This window comes from Lampris incognitus, chromosome 8, assembly GCF_029633865.1.
Source record: "Lampris incognitus isolate fLamInc1 chromosome 8, fLamInc1.hap2, whole genome shotgun sequence".
NCBI classification, from domain to species: Eukaryota; Metazoa; Chordata; class Actinopteri; order Lampriformes; family Lampridae; genus Lampris; species Lampris incognitus.
The window spans coordinates 36,037,553-36,057,273 of NC_079218.1; the positions used below are offsets into that span (position 1 = coordinate 36,037,553).

General features: G+C 43.7%; 1 protein-coding gene across 1 annotated transcript in view; it reads left to right on the top strand.

Moving 5' to 3' along the window:
- The window catches only part of LOC130116606 (gamma-aminobutyric acid receptor subunit beta-2), a 125,168-nt gene that overhangs the window by 91,728 nt on the left and 13,719 nt on the right, over positions 1-19,721 (top strand). Inside the window, exon 6 of the mRNA XM_056284569.1 lies at positions 18,178-18,315. Coding sequence (XP_056140544.1) covers positions 18,178-18,315 — 138 coding nt within the window. The remainder of the gene's footprint in view (positions 1-18,177; positions 18,316-19,721) is intronic.

Genomic DNA, 19,721 nt, shown 5'->3' on the forward strand with positions numbered 1-19,721 from the left:
TGTCAGGCACGATAGATGCAGTGTATGAGTAGGCTAGAGGGGCGGTGACAAATAATCAAAACGATAACTAAATAATTATTGGTGCCATTTCAGACGGGCCGTGGGGTTTCGGGGGGGGGGTTCAGACACGAAAACCACCTACCTGGCTACGTGCCTGTTGAGAACAAACATTTTTCAAAGGTTTTGAATCACCGCAGCCACAATAGATTCTTCATCATGCACTCATAACCGTGCACAAAAAATTTAGGCTGACAACTCTTTCTAACATACAGTGAGCATTACAGTAGCGGACCGTGCATTTCCGGTCTAGGCCTTCGGTGAGACGTCACCTCCTCATAATTACCCAAAGACAGCCGTCATATCGCCATGCTACAATGTTTTAGTCCCAAAAGTGGTTATCATCACAATCATCACCATCATCGTTATTTGACGTTTCACTTTCACAACAGCGACATCGTGTGGCGACATGGTGTAATGTACAGCCTTACTGGAAGTAATCCCGCTGGGCATATAAATATGCTATCAAGAAACTCAACAAACATCCCAGCCGGGCCGCTGGGCATAAAAACAATCAAACATTAAGCAAATCAAATAGCTGTAATATATATATATATATATATATATATATATATATGTACATCTAACTCACCAGTGTTGTCTATTTGAAGACAAAATCCATTCTCCTTTCTTTCTGGATGAAACAGTCGATCACACGGTCATAGGGCACTCCTTTGGCTTTTAAATAAGACAAGCCAGGTTTTGGAAGCCTGTGTAGTTCCGTGACCCCTTCTCTGACGAGAAAAGCAAGCATGCCCAGCAGTACAGTTTTGCGCTTTGCTCGGATCCAGTGAGCCACAGGTACCTTTCGTAGCCGCTTGCCTGGAAATGCCGCACATACGTCTTCCCCGGTTGGGTCAGAGCCGCTATCTGTGGGGTTGGTCTGCCCATCTCCACAATCCTTTGCTTTTCCCTAAACTGTCGTCTTGAAAATGGTGTGACTAAAAGGTCTGCCACCACATCATTCATGAGTTCTCCTTGAGACAATATTCTCATTCACGGCTAGCTAGCTTAGCTAACTAAATCAAAAACACAAATGCTAGCTAATATTAGCCACCAACTACTGCGACCTTGGCGCTGCTGCTGATTGGCCGAACAATCAGTCACGTAGGCTGAATGGCCCTATGACGCTGTGCAAGTATGAAAGAATACGCCCATCCGCTACACATCAAAATCTGATTGGTTGAGTAATCTATCAATCCAGTCTACTACTACTACTTTCGGCTGCTCCCGTTAGGGGTCGCCACAGCGGATCATCCATTTCCATTTCTTCCTGTCTTCTGCGTCTTCCTCTGTCACACCAGCCACCTGCATGTCTTCCCTCACCACATCCATAAAGCTCCTCTTTGGCCTTCCTGTTCTCCTCTTCCCTGGCAGCTCCATATTCAGCATCCTTCTCCCAATATACTCAGCATCTCTCCTCCACACATGTCCAAGCCATCTCAATCTTGCCTCTCTTGCTTTGTCTCCAAACTGTCCAACCTGAGCGGTCCCTCTAATATAATCGTTCCTAATCCTGTCTTTCTTCGTTACTCCCAGTGAAAATTTTAGCATCTTCAACTCTGCCACCTCCAGCTCCGCCTCCTGTCTTTTCGTCAGTGCCACTGTCTCCAAACCTTATAACATAGCTGGTCTCACAACCATCTTGTAAACTTTCCCTTTAACTCTTGCAGATACCCTTCTGTCGCAAATCACTCCTGACACACTTCTCCACCCACTCCAACCTGCCTGCACTCTCTTTTTCACCTCTCTACTGCACTCCCCGTTACTTTGGACAGTTGACCCCAATAATTTAAACTCAAATGCCTTTGTCACCTCCACTCCTTGCATCCTGACCATTCCACTGTCCTCTCTCTCATTCACGCATAGGTATTCCGTCTTGCTCCTACTGACTTTCATTCCTCTTCTCTCCAGTGCATACCTCCACCTCTCCAGGCTCTCCTCAACCTGCACCCTACTCTCGCTACAGATCAATGTCATCCGCGAACATCATCGTCCATGGAGACTCCTGCCTGATCTTGTTCGTCAACCTGTCCATCACCATTGCAAACAAGAAAGGGCTAAGAGCCGATCCTTGATGTAATCCCACCTCCACCTTGAACCCATCTGTCATTCCAACCGCACACCTCACCATTGTCACACTTCCCTCATACGTATCCTGCACCACTCCTACATACTTCTCTGCAACTCCTGACTTCCTCATACAATACCACACCTCCTCTCTCGGCACTCTGTCATAAGCTTTCTCTAAATCTACAAAGACACAATGCAACTCTTTCTGGCCTTCTCTATACTTCTCAATCAACATTCTCAAAGCAAACATCGCATCTGTGGTGCTCTTTCGTGGCATGAAACCATACTGCTGCTCGCTGATCATCACCTCTCCTCTTAACCTAGCTTCTATTACTCTTTCCCAAATCTTCATGCTGTGGCTGATCAACTTTATACCTCTGTAGTTGTTACAGTTCTGCACATCGCCCTTGTTCTTGAAAATCGGTACCAGTATACTTCTTCTCCACTCCTCAGGCATCCTCTCACTTTCCAGGATTGTGTTAAACAATCTAGTTAAAAACTCCACTGCCATCTCTCCTAAACATCTCAATGCCTCCACAGGTATGTCATCAGGACCAACTGCCTTTCCACTCTTCATCCTCTTCATAGCTGCCCTCACTTCCTCCTTGCTAATCCGCTGAACTTCCTGATTCACTATCCCTACATCATCCAACCTTCTCTCTCTCTCATTTTCTTCATTGATCAGCCCCTCAAAGTATTCCTTCCACCTTCTTAGCACACTCTCCTCGCTTGTCAGCACATTTCCATCTCTATCCTTGATCGCCCTAACTTGCTGCACATCCTTTGCAGCTTGGTCCCTCGGTCTAGCCAATCGGTAAAAGTCCTTTTCTCCTTCCTTAGTGTCTAATCTGTCATACAACTCACCATACGCCTTTTCCTTTGCCTTTGCCACCTCTCTCTTTGCTTTACGCTACATCTCCTTGTACTCCTGTCTACTTTCTTCATCTCTCTTACTATCCCACTTCTTCTTTGCCAACCTTTTCCTCTGTATAACTTGCTGTACTTCCTCATTCCACCACCAAGTCTCCTTGTCTTCCTTCCTCTGTCCTGATGACACACCAAGTACCTTCCTAGCTGTCTCCCTCACTATTTCTGCAGTGGTTTTCCAGCCATCTGGCAACTCTTCACTACCACCCAGTGCCTGTCTTAACTCCTGCCTGAACTCCACAGAACAGTCTTCCTTCTTCAACTTCCACCATTTGATCTTCGGCTGTGTCTTCACTCGCTTCCTCTTCTTGGTCTCCAAAGTCATCCTACAGACCACCATCCGATGCTGCCTAGCTACGTTCTCCCCTGTCACCACCTTGCAGTCTCCAATCCCTTTTAGATGGCGCCTTCTACATAAGATATAGTCCACCTGTGTGCACTTTCCTCCACTCTTGTACGTCACCCTGTGTTCCTCCCTCTTCTTGAAATATGTATTCACCACAGCCATTTCCATCCTTTTCGCAAAATCGACCACCATCTGTCCTTCCACATTTCTCTTCTTGACTCCATACCTTCCCATCACCTCCTCATCACCTCTGTTCCCTTCACCAACATGGCCATTGAAGTCCGCTCCAATCACCACTCTCTCCTCCTTGGGTACCCTCTCCACCATGTCGTCCAACTCACTCCAGAATTCTTCTTTTTCATCCATCTCACACCCAACTTGCGGGGCATATGCGCTGATAACATTCAGCAATAAACCTTCAATTTCCAGCTTCATACTCATCACTCTGTCTGACACTTTCTTCACCTCCAGCATGCTCTTGACATACTCTTCCTTCAGAATTACCCCTACCCCATTACTCCTCCCATTCACACCATGGTAGAAGAGTTTGAACCCACCTCCGATACTCCTGGCCTTACTCCCCTTCCACCTGGTCTCTTGCACACACAGCATGCCTACCTTTCTTCTTTCCATCATGTCAGCCAGCTCTCTCCCTTTACCAGTCATAGTGCCAACATTCAAAGTTCCAACTCTCACCTCCACATGCCTACCCTTCCTCCTCTCTAGCTGCCTCTGGACATGCTTTCCCCCTCTCCTTCTCCTTCGTTCAACAGTAGCATTGTTTCCACCGACACCCTGCTGGTTAACAGTACCAGTGGCGGTCGTTGGTAACCCGGGCCTCGACCGATCCGGTATGTAAGTCTTATTTATCAATCCAGTATTAACGCTTAATTTATTTAGACAGCGGTGACCTTCACTCGAGATGCCGAATGCGCTGGCAGGGGGAGTCTTCTCACACGGTTACAACAGAGGGAAAAAGCTGATTGGATGATTTTTTTGTTGGCTGAGAGACTGCAAGCAGAGCCTACCAAGTTCGTATGTGTAGTCGAAATCGAAATGCAATGCGATATTAACAAATTGATTAGAAGATTGTATTATATTTATGAAAGTGTTTTCCTTTTCTGTGGAGTCTTAGGCCTTCACCGAAGGCCTAGAAAGCCCTGACGGTTCGCCGCAGGTGAGCAAGCAAACTAGCAGATGAAGCACCAAAAACAATTGTCCAGATATACCACGAGTAATGTCGCAGCGCGAGGAGGGGGTGAGGTTTTTATTTATTTTATTTTTTTTTGGCACCGCTTGTGATTTCTCCCCCTGCAAATGGATGTGTCTAAATTAAATAACTATTACCTAATAATAATTTTGATAACTATAAATACATTTTCTTAAATTTTAATCATTTCCTCTGTCATTTTATTTCCATTAATTAATTAATTAATGACTGCTGACTGGAGCGGAAACGTCAAGGACGTTAGCATCAATGTTGACTTAACAAAAATAGGTTGGAGGTGGAGCAAGTGCACGAAACTTCCAATAGTTTGGTGGCGGTCTGAGGACGCCTCCTACTCCTTCCACCTCCACCGAATATTCGGTTAAGATGAGTGGTTAAGGTCAGGGTTAGGGTAATTGGCGGTGAGAGGTGTTGGAGGAGATAGGGAGGAGTTAGAGGTGTCCTCAACCAGCCGCCAGACTCATCTCCCAAAACTTCGCAAGAACAGAACCAGGGTATGTTTTTATTTTTAATAAGCTTGCCTGTTCGCTGACGCACGGAGCAGGTTAGGACATCCTCATTGGGAAACAAACTGAAACAATCTGTTGTTCGCTCATTCGCATCGCATCCAGTCATGACTCGGTCTGATAGGTCCACTAGTTTGCGAGATTAGCCGCGGACAGACGCACATGCACGCGCGCGCACAACCAAACACATAATCACCAGGTTGTCCACCTGGCAGAGATATAGAATCAAAAAAGAAAAACCTGCTGTTTCATGTGTGTTATTGGAGCCAAGAGCCTTATGGATCTGTAATGTGCCAAGGCCCTTTTTCTCAATATGTTTAGGGGCTTTTCTGTCATCCCTCTGACACCACCCATTTGGGTGGGGTCTACAAGGCAGCTGTTTTACATCGCTACAATTTTTCATGAAATCCCTGAGTGTGCGTGCGTGGGTGGGTGCGTGAGTGCGTCATTTCCACAGGCATGCTTGTCCATCTCATTTGCACTTTCATCTCTTCTCATGCTCTCCCCTCAACTGACTCCTTCTCTTTTTCTCCCTCTGTATCTTCCCCTACCACATATTCCCATTTATAATATTCTCCTTTTCATTTGTCATCATCACAGTCTAGCCTTTCTCTAAATTCTGGCTTCTTTCCAGTATGTTTGATTGCTCCACTGTCTCTTAATACCCTTGGAACTGAGCCACTGAATGATGTCTGTGATTTAACAAGCCTTGACAGGTTGAATATAACTCCCGAGCACTCTCAATTAGGGATCCAGCTCTCATCCTCTCATTCTGACCTTTTCTGATTCTTTTAGACAAAAGTTAAATCGCTGACCCTGATTTAATTAGAAACTTTTAATCAAGGAATAACAAGCCACTTCAGCATGGCTGTTGCTGTATCAGCACGGTTATTTTGTGCAAAGAGAAATGGACCAAACACTATGTTTTAATTTTCACAAGAAAATTAATTTGCTTGTTTAATTATCAAATTGCTCTGCACAAAAAGTCTCAGTAGAATATTAATCATACAGAAATTTGCCTGGTTTCCTAAGTTGCAAAGGTCTTGCCTAAGTTGAATAAAAAAAGGGATTTTGGTGGAATAAACAACCAAAAGGGCACATTGGGCATAAAAATGAGACTTCTTCTGGAGAAAGGGCAACGCGATTGATGAAATGAGGCTGGTCAAGGAACCATTTATTTTACTGAGCTGCTAAGAAATAGAAGTTTCTTTTATAATTCATACTTCAGTCTAAATGTACAATCTTGAAAATTTATAGACAAACAAACCAATGTCTTTTCAGCACTTATTGTGTATTCATGAAAATAGCTAATTAACAGAAATCTCAGCATCCTCAGCAAAGCACCCAAAGAAGAAGGCAGATAGAAGTGAGTTTGAAGAGCAAAGCCGACATGTTGCGGCGAGCAAACAGCTATTAGAGAATATGCTTGTGAAAGACATTTACCAATGGATACTGCAGCTGTAATAGCCAGCCTAAACACACACACAAACACAAACACACTCGTTGAGTTGATTATATATGAACAGTGTATATGACAGTCAGTTACAGTTAGGGGCGAGGAGGTTAATGTAATTACAGGACATAGCCCAATAGATTTAGTAACCTGCTGCTCAAGAGTTAGTCTTTTATTGTTGACAGGTGATTCTGAATGTATTCAAAGGCTTTTACAATGGAAAGTAGCATATGTCTCTTCCAGGACATATTTCAGTAGTTACAGACTTATATTGTAACATGTCATCAGCATGACTTAAATAATAACAAGTAGCCTGTCAGTGGAGTAATTTTGTAAATATAAATTAAAAGTTTTAACTGAGCATCTAGCCTAGCCTATAATTTAACGTCCATTTTATCGCTTTGGTCTGCTCTTCTTAAATAGCGTTGCTGTTCACTTGAAGATGCTGATGCCCAAATAGTATGTCAATTTTTTCCCCATAGTGCGCACACAGTCGCCACCATGGGCTATGTGACTTGAAAGGGACGTTTAGGAGTACATACTTGCAAATGATGTATGGACACATGGAGGACAACAAATAACATCAAAGAGGTGTGGACATGCCATAGCTAGCTCGCGACTAATTCATGGATCCACAGAGGACAACAAATAATGTTACAGATGTGAGGACATGCCAAAGCTAGCTAGCTAAATAGTTAGCCTAGTTTTACTCCTGACACTTTTAGGCTACGACTACTCTGTGGACTATAATCAGTACTTGCTGGTCCCCAGCTTTCTCACTGAACACTGCCTTGCCTCCACCTACACGCACAGCACAGGTGTGCCATGGGTCTGGACGGTTTCATGCATGTTTTCATTTGGAAGCCGGTTCTTCTAATGCCTCCTTCTTTTTTTCTCAAATTTTTTTGGCCCCTCCTTTACTTTTTGACATTTTCTTGTCCATGGCTCTCGTTGGCCACCCCATAGCACTTTTGCATTAGTCTAGAATGTTGATGCACATTAACGGACTTGGTTGTGATTGGCCAGTTACCCCAGTCCCAGAACATTCACGCAGCATGCTCTCATGCACACCCTTAATGACAGGCACACAGGGTCTGTTGATATTTTGATGATCCACCGGCCGACCAATGTGGCGGCCCACTGGGATTTGTCCCAGTATGCCCAATGGCCAGTACACCCTTGCCTCTAAAGGTGTCCTTTGGTATCTGGCACCATGACGTTAGCAGAAGATCCTTTAAGTCCTGTAAATTGAGAGGATCGGACTTGTTTTTCCAGCACATCCCTCAGATGCTCGATTGGATTGAGATCTGGGAAATTTTGAGGCCAAGGCAATACCTTTAACTCTGTGGGCTCAGACCAGACAGCTAGTCTTCATCAATCCACCTGTCAGTGGTTTTAATGTTTTGGCTAATCCGTGTATATTTTACATTTGTGAAAAATAGTAAAATATGATGTACTAAGAGTAACTATTTTGTGACTTTGACATCAGCTGTATCCTGTTCAAACTTGAAAAACACATTGTATATTGCTGAATAGTCAAATTTCATCTGGGTAGTTAAGAATTCAGCTTTACTAGCCTGGTTAGCTAGTGCCCAAATTTTTCAAAATTCTGCAGAGATGACTTTGTTCTGAGGTACTGTTTTTGTTTTGTTTATCCCCCCACAGCCAGATGTATAAAAAGCCTCTTCTACATTGGACCAAGTCCAGTACACCTTCAAATCACTAACATACCTATGTGGCACTAGTAGTGCCTGACACAGATAAGAACGGACACAGCTGATTTATTGAATTGCAGTTAGTGGTGGTAAGAAAGTCATCATACTTATGACTGTCAACATCTGTTCTTTACTAAGAACAGATTTTGTCCTAGAGTGACAATCAGTGTGGATTGTGAATTATTATTGATGGATTTACACCATGGAGTCCTGGCCTGACACAGAATAGCTAACGCATCAGGCCAAGATTCCGGCATCTACCCCTGTCTACAGGCCAGTGGCCACTCTTTCAAGGATGAGGATGTGCACATCCTTGATAGGGAGGAAGGCTGGTTTGAACAGGGAGTCAAAGAGACCATCTATGTAAAGAGGCAACGACCATCCCTGAACGGGGGGGGGGGGGCTAAGAGTACATCTGTCACCATCTTACAATGCTGTGATAGCAACCATTCCCAAATCCTCTGCGAATAGTACACATGGCCATTGAAACTCTAGTTAATGGTCACGACAATCTGCATATGAAACCGATTGTTGGTTTCAGTCGTTATGCCATTGTATTGTTTATAAGGGTGGGGACACCTGCAGTCAGTTGAGACTGAAGAGGTCACTTAGATGAATGATGAGTTTCTCTCAATAAATGTTGTGTCCAGATGAACTCATTCAACTTTCTTTGATTACGAAATTGTTATTTCTTTTTTTTAAATTTATTTTCAACCAGCTGGTATCCCTCCTAATCAATAGCGGAGGAAGTGCTGAATATGTAAATACCCTTTTTGTCCCACGTGTCACCAAATCATTAATTTCAATACAGAGATTTATCACAGATCGATCTCGGCACTCGGCATACATTTTCAAGACTGAAACCCAACAAAAATCAGTAAGGCTCCATTAATATTCATTTAAAGCAGGGCTACTTCTTTCTGCCTTCGCTCCCATTCTGGTCAAATCAGCAGGGACATAGACAGTGAAGCAGCCAGTGGACAAGGGCAATAAATGATTGAGTAACATGATAAGCCACAGAATCACTAATGGAATGTACTGTAAAATAAATAAATAAAGAAAAAAAGAGAACAAGAAAAGTAGTGAAATTGTATTAGACCATGAAACCTGGCTCTTGCGTAATCATCCCCTGCCTTGCTGTATGCTCTGGTGAAGTTGTCATGTCAGCTGACTTCAGGGCACAGAACATCGAGCTCAGACAGTGAATCACTGGAAACTGCACTGAACTGCATGAAATCATAAAACTGACTTGTCTGTTTGTCTCTGAAACAAGGAAGTAAAAAAAGAGTTTTCAAAGTATAGATTGTAATTTTAATGTGTGTAGTGATATAGGCAATTTAGGCTGGATGCATTTTGCACATGCAAGGATGCTTAGTATCCAGTGTTTTACTTTTATTTGAAAAAAAAAATCAAATCACAGTGTGCAAGTAGTTGTTGAGGGTTTGGTTTATTAGTTTTATTGTTTGGTTATTGAGTGTATGTGCTTCTGCAGAGTGCTAGTTTACAGTAGCAACACAAGTATGATGAATGTTTACCCTTTTCCTAGGAATTGACTCATTTCATTTGCAGCTGTTATAACAGTTGCATGTTTACTGTGACCGAGCATACATGTCTGTGTGCTTAAGTTTGCAGATCAAAATGCTGCTTTATATTTTTTGTTTGCATCTTCAGTAAAGGATTGCACGGTGGCGCAGTGGTTAGCATGGTCACCTCACAGCAAGAAGGTCCTGGGTTCAAACCCCGGGGTAGCCCAACCTTAGGCGTCATCCCAGGTCGTCCTCTGTGTAGAGTTTGCATGTTCTCCCCGTGTCTTTGTGGGTTTCCTCCGGGTGCTCCGGTTTCCTCCCACAGTCCGAAGACATGTAGGTCAGGTGAACTGGCCGTACTAAATTGTCCATAGGTGTGAATGTGTCAGCCCTGTGATGGCCTGGCAAGGTGTCTCCCCACCTGCTGCCCAATGACTGTTGGGATAGGCTCCAGCATCCCACGACCCTGAGAGCAGGATAAGCGGTTTGGATAATGGATGGATGGATCTTCAGTAAACTTGAGTGTCATTTTTGTTTGTACCAGCATGTGATGTTGCTGCATGTGTGTTCGATGATGAATGTGTATGTTTGTGTTAAGGAGATGAAAAAAAAATACAGGGAGAGAGAATGTGTGATACTTTGCGTGAATAGTATGTATGAATATGAACTTGTACCATGGGGGAGTCTGGAGGAGTCGCATGACTTCACAGTCAAAGTGTGTTTAACAGAATAATTGAGAAGGAACTCCCCTTCTTTCTCATTGATAATTCTTGAAAACTCCTTTCTTTCCCCCCCTACCCTCGTCTCTCAACCCTTCTTCTCTTGTTTCCTCATCTACTTCTTTCTGCCCTCCTGTTACGTATTCTCTTTCTATCCCTGTTCCCCAACAAGGCTCCTTTCCCTTTTTCATTTGACTGCACTTCTCTCCTTTCTGTCTTTCCTCACGTTCCTTCTCTTGACAGCGTGTCCACCCATCTTCTCTATTCTGTCACTCCCAACCCCTCCTTCCTGTCCTGCTCCACTTAATTAATACTTGTTTGACCTATTTAGTTGCTATGAATTATTAAAGAAGACCCGTCAGTGAACGCTTCTACCATCCCTTCCACCGCAGCTTCTCCTCTTCCCTCTGACCTGGAATGGTACTCCAATTTCATTCCAAAGTTTCAAACACCTCTGACTTAAGTGTTCCCAATTAAAAATGGGTTTGTACCAGTTTTGCAGACAGCAAAACAAGATCATTCACATCCACAGGCCTTGTTTGGGAAGAAACATTTGGGCAAGCATCAATACTTTTTTACAAGCATTGCAAATAATATATGCTGTCTTAGAATGTGCTAGCAGACGTGTTGTCTTTTAAAAGAGGTGGAAGGGGCATCTGGGTAGCGTAGTGGTCTATTCCATTGCCTGCCAACATGGGGATCGCCGGATCGAATCCCCGTGTTACCTCCGGCTTGGTCGGGTGTTCCTACTGACACAATTGGCCGTGTCTGCGGGTGGGAAGCAGGTGTCCTGGTCGCTGCACTAGCGCCTCCTTTGGTCAGTCAGCGCATCTGTTCGGGGGCAAGGGGGAACTGGGGGGGAATAGCATGATCCTCCCATGCGTTACTTCCCCCTGGCGAAACTCCTCACTGTCAGGTGAAAAGAAGCGGCTGGCGGCTCCACATGTTTCGGAGGAGACATGTGGTAGTCTGCAGCCCTCCCCGGATTGATAGGGGGTGGAGCAGCGACCAGGACGGCTCAGAAGAGCAGGGTAATTGGCCAAATGGCCAAGTACAATTGCGGAGGAAAAAAAAAAAAGGGGGGGGATATCCCAAAAAAAAAAGAGTTGGGAGGGGAGGGGAGGGGAGGGGAGGGAAGGGAAGGGGGGGGGAGGGGAGGGGAGGGGAGGGGAAGGGAAGGGAAGGGAAGGGAAGGGAAGGGAAGGGAAAGGGAAAGGGAAGGGAAGGGAAGGGAAGGGAAAGGGAAGGGAAAGGGAAGGGAAGGGAAGGGGAAGGGGAAGGGGAAGGGAAGGGAAGGGAGGGAGGGGATAGCATGATCCTCCCACGTGCTACATCCCCCGGCAAAACGCCTCACTGTCAGGTGAAACGAAGCAGCTGGCGACTCCACATGCATCAGAAGAGACATGCAATAATCTGTAGCCCTCCCCGGATTGGCAGAGGGGGTGGAGCAGCGACCGGGAAGGCTCGGAAGAGCTCGGAAGTTGGCCATTTATAATTGGGGAGAAAAAGGGAGAGACCCCCACCCCGCCAAAAAAAAAAAACAAAACATAAATATACATACAGTATTTTGCTCCCATGGCAAGATGCTGTGTCTGGACAGTTCTTTTTCTTCATACCATTGGTTTTATACAAATAATCAGCAACAACAAATCTGTTGAGCAGAGAATTTTGCCCTGTTTATTTACTAATGAATTTGCCTACATCATTTGTAGCTTCCTGTGCACAGCAGTTACTGTAAATAAGCGCCCACACCTTTCCAATAATGAGCAAGAAAAGTTCATCTTCCAAACTGCTTATCCTGCTCTCAGGGGCGAGGGAGCAAGAAAAGTGTTTACTTAAATTGTGCATTTATCATAAAGCCTTTGCTAAAGATCTGCCCCTCTGGTCTTGGGGCTTTGTTGGTTGACATTTACCCGACCACTTAACTCCATTGTTTCTGTGCCATTGAGCCTGACTTTGCAAATTATATTTTGCCTCTCTATTTGCTGTCATGGTTACTACATCACACCCTTTGGCTCAGATGGATCCCCCTGATCTACGACCTGCATGAGATCAACTGAAAGGGGGGGGGGGTTGATATTTAATACATCACACATGGGGAGGCACTGCAAAGCATATCTGCAAACTGTAAAAGTGATGAAAGAAGAGGGTAGGAAAATAAATGAGAGCGGAGCAGAGAAGAGAGAGCGGAAACATCTCCCACTGCAGGGGGTTTTCTTGATTCCCTCTGTGGGAAGAGACTCAAACCTAAACTCGTCAAACACTGACTGACTTCAGCATCACATCCACGGGTGTGTGGATGAGCATTCGGTGTGAGCGCAAAGTTTTCTCTCTTGGCTCCTAAAGTGTGGGAACGTTGGCATGCCAAAAATACATGAAATTGTTTACGATAGTATCAGAAGCGCTGGCTGTGGGAGTGCTAAGCCTATTAAACTGGAGCTCTGACATATCTTTCAGACTAAATCTGACTCCAGGTCCTTTCAGAAAGCTCATAAAATAATATTGCTGTTGATTTGTTTTAATGGACATAGAGGGATTGTGTTGGGCGATAAAATGCTGGCTTGGGAAAAAAAAACCCACTCGGGGCAAAACGTGGTGGTAGATCAAGAAGATTTTTTTTTGCCATCAAGGAGACTTTGACACACGGTACTTGTAAAGAAGGCAATCACTCACTCTTTTTTCCAGCATGCAAATTAATTGTTGACAAAAGTAAGAAAAGTACTTTTTTTATATATATTCCTTTCACGTGCAAGTTGAAGCAGATGGCATTTTAACATACAGAATGCTGCAGAGGCCTCAGAAGAAATCAGCAGCTTTGGATCAAAAGATGCCACAAGTCCCTTGATTGCTTTACCATGAATACCAAAACCATGAAATTTGCATGTAGCGCCAACAAATATATCCCCATGTGAGCCCGGGAAGAACAGGGTGTTCAGGGGAGAATAAATTCAATTTTTTTCATAAAAAGAAAAAAAAACATTAAAGCTACAATACAGAAGATTTGCAAACAAAGCACACGTCCCTTTTAATGCCACATCTAACACAATAGCTACTCAGATACCCAAATCAACAATGCATTTGAAGTTTCTCATTATAATGGTTACTGTGCCCCCCCCCCAAAAAAAGAAAGAAAAAGCAGTATGAGACATAGCATTTCGCAGTTTCTAACATACTCAAATGTAGAGGAACAAGGCAGGTAGAGAGAAATGTGAAGCCAAGTAGAAGGCAAGTTATGGGCAACACGGTGGCGCAGTGGTTAGCACGGTCACCTCACAGCAAGAAGGTCCTGGGTTCGAACCCCAGGGTAGTCCAACCTTGGGGGGTCGCCCTGGGTCGTCCTCTGTGTGGAGTTTGCATGTTCTCCCCGTGTCTGTGTGAGTTTCCTCTGGGTGCTGTGGTTTCCCCCCACAGTCCAAAGACATGTAGGTCAGGAGAATCAGCCATACTAAATTGTCCCTAGGTGTAATGTGTGCATGTGCGTGTGTGTGTGTGTGAGTGTGTGTGTCGGCCCTCTGAAGGCCTGGCAGCCTGTCCAGGGTGTCTCCCCTTCTATCACCCAATGACTGCTACTGGGATAGGTGCCAGCATCCCCGCAACCCAAAAAATAAGTGCTTTGGATAATGGATGGATGGATGGATGGATGGATAGAAGCCAAGTTGTTATACCTAGTGGATATGGCAGAACAAGCTCATGACCAATTCTAAGACATCAAGAACTGAAACCTAGGTTCACCATGGAGATGCTAATCTAACAATATCTGTGACTCTTTCATTACAAACGGATCTCTGATTCTGTTAAGTCGTCAAACACCAATGCCTTTACTAGTATCAACACGTTAGTAATTTAAACAAAAATGATCATCTTCAGGATCATGGCGTCATAAGAATCCCATCTGCACCATTTGGTCCCTCAACCAGGCTTTGCTCTTCCCAATTCTGTTCTGTGTGTGTGTGTGTGTGTGTGCGCGCGTGCATGTGTGCGCATGGGTGTGCATGTGTGTATGTGAAAGAGCTGAGGAGTGCATGTGCATCTTTTCACTGTTTTCAAGTGGGTAAGTGTAAAGATTCAAGGCACACCAACAAAGTAGCGTTGTGCAAGAGCATAGCAAATGTGTGCACACACACTATCTCTTTACACACCGGGGTGCATGTGTGGAAAATATGAAAATGGACATGCACGCAGAAGCTCATTTATGTGCACACACACACACACACACGTACATCGATTCATACATGAACAACATATACACACTGGGACATTGATATGGACACATGCTGTAATGAATGTGCACGTGGACAAATACATAAACACACAATGAAACAAATCAAAATCCTGCAAGCCATTTACCCCCCCCCCCCATCTGTATGCTGGGGAAGCTACTTCAACTCTTTAAATACACTTCAGATGAATTTTTGATAGCATCAAGTTCAAAGCTTCTTTAATCTTTTTTCCTGGTGTCCAATTAAAAAATGTCTCCTAACTGTTTGTGCTACATGGTGAGTTGCAGCTGGCTGCATGCTTGGACAGGAATTGAAACATCTAAAGCCAAAACATATAAATAAATATACAAATTGCCAAGAACCCAGCCTAAGAACCTTTCACACCCCAGAGGGTGTGCACTGTTTCTAAAAACGGGGCCCTGATAGGCAGTGAGGGAGAGAACATTTGAGTCATTGTGTGTATGATGTGGACTGCTGGTGCAGAAAATATAACTACTACTTGGTGGAAATTGAGGTGATGAGATGATGACCGTTTTATTGTGACATCACTGACAACTGTGTAAATAGTGGCGGTTATGAGAGCCACACTCCATCCTTAGTGTGTGTGTGTGTGTGTGTGTGTGTGCATGTGTGTATGCAAAAGAGCTGAGGAGTGCATGTGCATCTTGGAGATTGTGCGACTCTGTAAGTCCAAGTTGTTATTTGTGGTTCATTCAAAATGCAATTATCCCTCTCCTCTCTTTAAAGTTGGCTTTAGTTTGATGTCTCCATTTTATAGTCTGCAGAAACATTGCTCACAACATAAGGCCGTTACCCACGCTTGGGGCCGAAACAGCAAATCATAACAAAGGGCCTGTGTGAAGGGCTCTGTTTTTAATGGCTGAAGGGCTATATCCTCGCTATGATTTATTGAGAGTGTGTGCAGCTATCATCCTGGTGAAATGAGTGTTGTATCCACTTTCACTAGCGCTGCTCTACTGTTACGATGGACCAACAGCAAAGTCACACATTGCAATCTACATTACTACAACACTGCCCCATAACTTCAGGCGTTTGACATTTTTGAATGCACTATGCAAGGGTCTTTCACTTCAGCCTGGGTAAGGGCACGTTTTGACTCCTCCACAGGCTGGAACGCCTGCATTACACATGCATTGTAGAAAAGCTGAGCCAGCAATAACAAAGCATATGTAGGCTCACAGGGGTTGGGTCGCATACCTAGCCCTCGTGAAATATTGCTTAATGTCAGCAAAGGTAGTATTGTATTCAGGCCAGGGTTCCACACTGAGTCTAGTCCACCTCAGCTCATAATAAAAACACGCCACCCTTTTTGTGGAGTTTTCCCAATCGAGTCCTAGTGGGAATAATTAAAGATAAAAACACAGCAGGATAGACAACAAACTCCCCGGAACAAAACACAAATTATCTGTGGACAGATTTTCTATGTAAATATTGGCAGTGCACCACCAAGCAAGCAACAGATATTTCATATATTGACAAGGAGTAGAGGAACATCAATCCTGATCCAACTGTGCCAGCATTAAGTTAACATACTACCTTAAGCAGCGTCCAGGTGGCGTGACAGTCAATTCCATCTCTGACCAACACGGGGATCGGAAGTTCGAATCCCCAGGTTACCTCCGGCTTGGCGTCCCTACAGGTGTTATTGGCCGTGTCTGCGGGTGCGAAGCTGGATGTGGGTATGTGTCCTGGTCGCTGCACTAGCGCCTCCTCTGGTCGATCGGGGTGCCTGTTCGGGAGGGGGAACTCGGGAAAATAATGTGGTCCTCCCACATGCTACGCCCCCTGGCGAAACTCCTCACAGTCAGGTGAAAAGAAGCGGCTGGCGACTCCACATGTATCGGAGGAGGCATGTGGTAGTCTGCAGCCCTCCCCGGATCGGCAGAGGGGGTAGAGCAGTGACCGCGATGGCTCAGAAGAGTGGGGTAATTGGCTGGATATAATTGGGGGGGAAAAGGGGGAAAAAAATCCAAAATCAAAACATACCTCCTTAAGTACATACAGTTCTGACCAGAGAGTCTAAGACTCGTACCGACCCAAGACTAAGGACTTCTTTCATTGCATGATTGCATAAGTGCAGTCAAGGCTTGAGGTGGGCTAGTGGCATTGATATTAATGGCTCCATGTCTAAAGAATCATGATTTCTTGGAAAATGAATGAAAAACAAACAACAACAACAACAAAATGCTTAGTTGAAAGCACTTAGGGAGTTTTCCTAAGGAGAACTGTAGGGCCTCTGGTAAACAGCCGACAACACGATCCAAAGAGTAAAGCTCAATAAGTCCTGAGAGACTGTGCTTAACATTTTACACCAACCAGTAGGTGCTGTTTGGCACATGATAAGATGTGGCTGCCCATTTTTATAAAAGGGAGGTAGGGAAGTGTTTTGTTTTTTTTTATCTTTAATCACTAGCCATGTTTTAATCAAAGCATTTTTATGTGCATTATTAATATCACGTTAGAAAAGCTGGGTGGAAACGGCAAAATTCGATAAAACTTCCTCATTATTGAAAAAAAAAAAGGTTTACCGTTCACTTGAGGCCAGTTTTGCTTTTGCCAATAAAGAGTTTATAAGCTAAATGAGCAGTATAGTAGAATATCATCACATGATCAACTGTGTCTCACTCTAAACTGGCCCATCATTCTCATGGGCGTCAACGTATGACATATGACATAGGACACATAAGACACATAAAACTACATTCAGGGTTTTTTTTTCTTTTTTTTTTGGCTAATGTAACTTGACTTGTCTTTTTTTTTCAAAAGAAAATAATTACTTGCTTGAAAATTATTAGAAAATTGGAATTAAACATAGCTAGAGATATTATTAATTATATCATTATTATTATTATTATTATTATTATCAGCAGGAGTAGCAGTAGTAATATTAGTAAATATTGTTCTGAATATACTTTAGCAAAACAAAGATGTTGCTAAGTGTTAAAAGAACCAGTGTTTTTTTTGTATTTGCATTGATATAGATTGTGAAACTTACAGGTCTAAGTTTATTGGATGTTTGGGACGACCTTGAAGGTTAGACATCCCCGGGGCTTGAACCCACATCTTCTTGCTCTGAGGCGACCACGCTAAACACTGCACCACCCCATGCTGACTTGTGAAATATAAATACGATCAATATCTCGTTTCCTTTCAACACTGATACCCAAATACATACACCCACACAATGTAGTTGTACACACATAAATGTACAAATTTTATGTACACACATAAAACTGTGTATTTCAACTTTGGTGAAAAAAAATCCCAAATAATTTTTCAATCTGTCATATGTCCAAAATACACTGGAAATGTGGCCAAACAAAAAAAGGAAAAAATATTGAGAATGCGTTCTCCCTTGAATCCTTTCTTCCACATGTGCTTTGCAGATGGCTACACTACAGATGACATTGAGTTTTACTGGCGAGGAGGGGACAATGCTGTGACGGGTGTGGAGAGGATCGAGCTGCCTCAGTTCTCCATCGTAGACCACCGGCTCATCTCCAAGAATGTGGTCTTCTCCACTGGTAATGTTTCATCAATCAAACAAAAAATAAATAAATAAAAATAACAAAAAGGAAAAAAAAGTAGAAAAAGACATGTATGTATCTTGATGTCTTCAGAGAGAGTTTGTGTGTTTCTGTGTTTGTGTATTGAGGGTGAATAGGAACTGTGGTTATGTATGCATATGTGAGTGTGTTGATAGGCAGTGTTGGTGCAGGATATAGACTCAGGCCATACGGTAAGGCCGGGTTAGCATAGCACATATGGAAGGGCCATAGAAAGTAGTCCATTTGGTGCGCATGTTACTACTACTACTACTACTACTACTACTACTTTTGGTTGCTCCCGTTAGGGGTCGCCACAGCGGATCATCTGTTTTCATTTCTTCCTGCACATTCTTCTTGGTTCATATGTTAGTAGATTAAAATATTTACACCTACGAACTGGTCAATATATTAACACACACACACACACACACACACACACACACACATGCACACACGAAAACTCTGGACACCAATCCACTAATTTTAATAGTTTTATCTTTCCTTTGTTTTGCACAAAAAAAAACTTTATCCTTTTCTAACTTTGTGTTTGCTTGGTTTTTCTTGCATTTCATATAATTAGGCTTATACTAAGGACAGCAGAACACAAATGTTGACTTATTCTGTTATTTTACTCATTGTTATTAATAACAGCAACAGCTAATGATGACGAGAATGTAAAATGTGGTGGACGTTTTCCGAACACACAGGCATACAATCAAGCCCCGCCCTCAGAGAGGGACGGTCCGCATGACATATTTAAAACCAATAAACAAAAAAGACGCTGTCTGATCCTATGACTTATTCATCCTTCCTTCTTCATATTTATGAATTTGTCATGCAGTCAGTAGAGGGACAGCAGTGACTGCGCTCAAAACAGCTTCTTGGGGGAACTGCTATATTAAATGAGAGTGACACATTAACATGGTGACAAGGCAGCGGGGCTTTGCTGGTGCCGGCCTCAGGGGTTTGCCTTTGTCTACTGCTCACAGTATACAGCTTGCACATGGTGCCATTAATAACACCAGAAGAGTACACTCAGTAGAGCGCAGATCCCCACCAGGCACATCTCCCCTTCTCCGGTGTTCGGACTTAGGCGAACACAAGCTGAGGAGTGAGCACTCGATTGCATGGCAAAACAAGTTTTTCAAAAGTTTTGAATCACCGCAATCATGAAAGGTCCTTGATCATAGTCATAACCGTGCATATAAATTATTAGCCTGACAGGCCCAGTAATAAGTGAGATTAGCAGCAGGCAGATACACACGCCCATGGACAGAAAAAAATAGTGTTTTTCCTGCCATTGTAAGACTGCCCAAGTCGATTGAAGGGGAAATATGGGGGGAAAAAAAGGGAAATATGAACGAAAAAAGTTTTTCAACCTC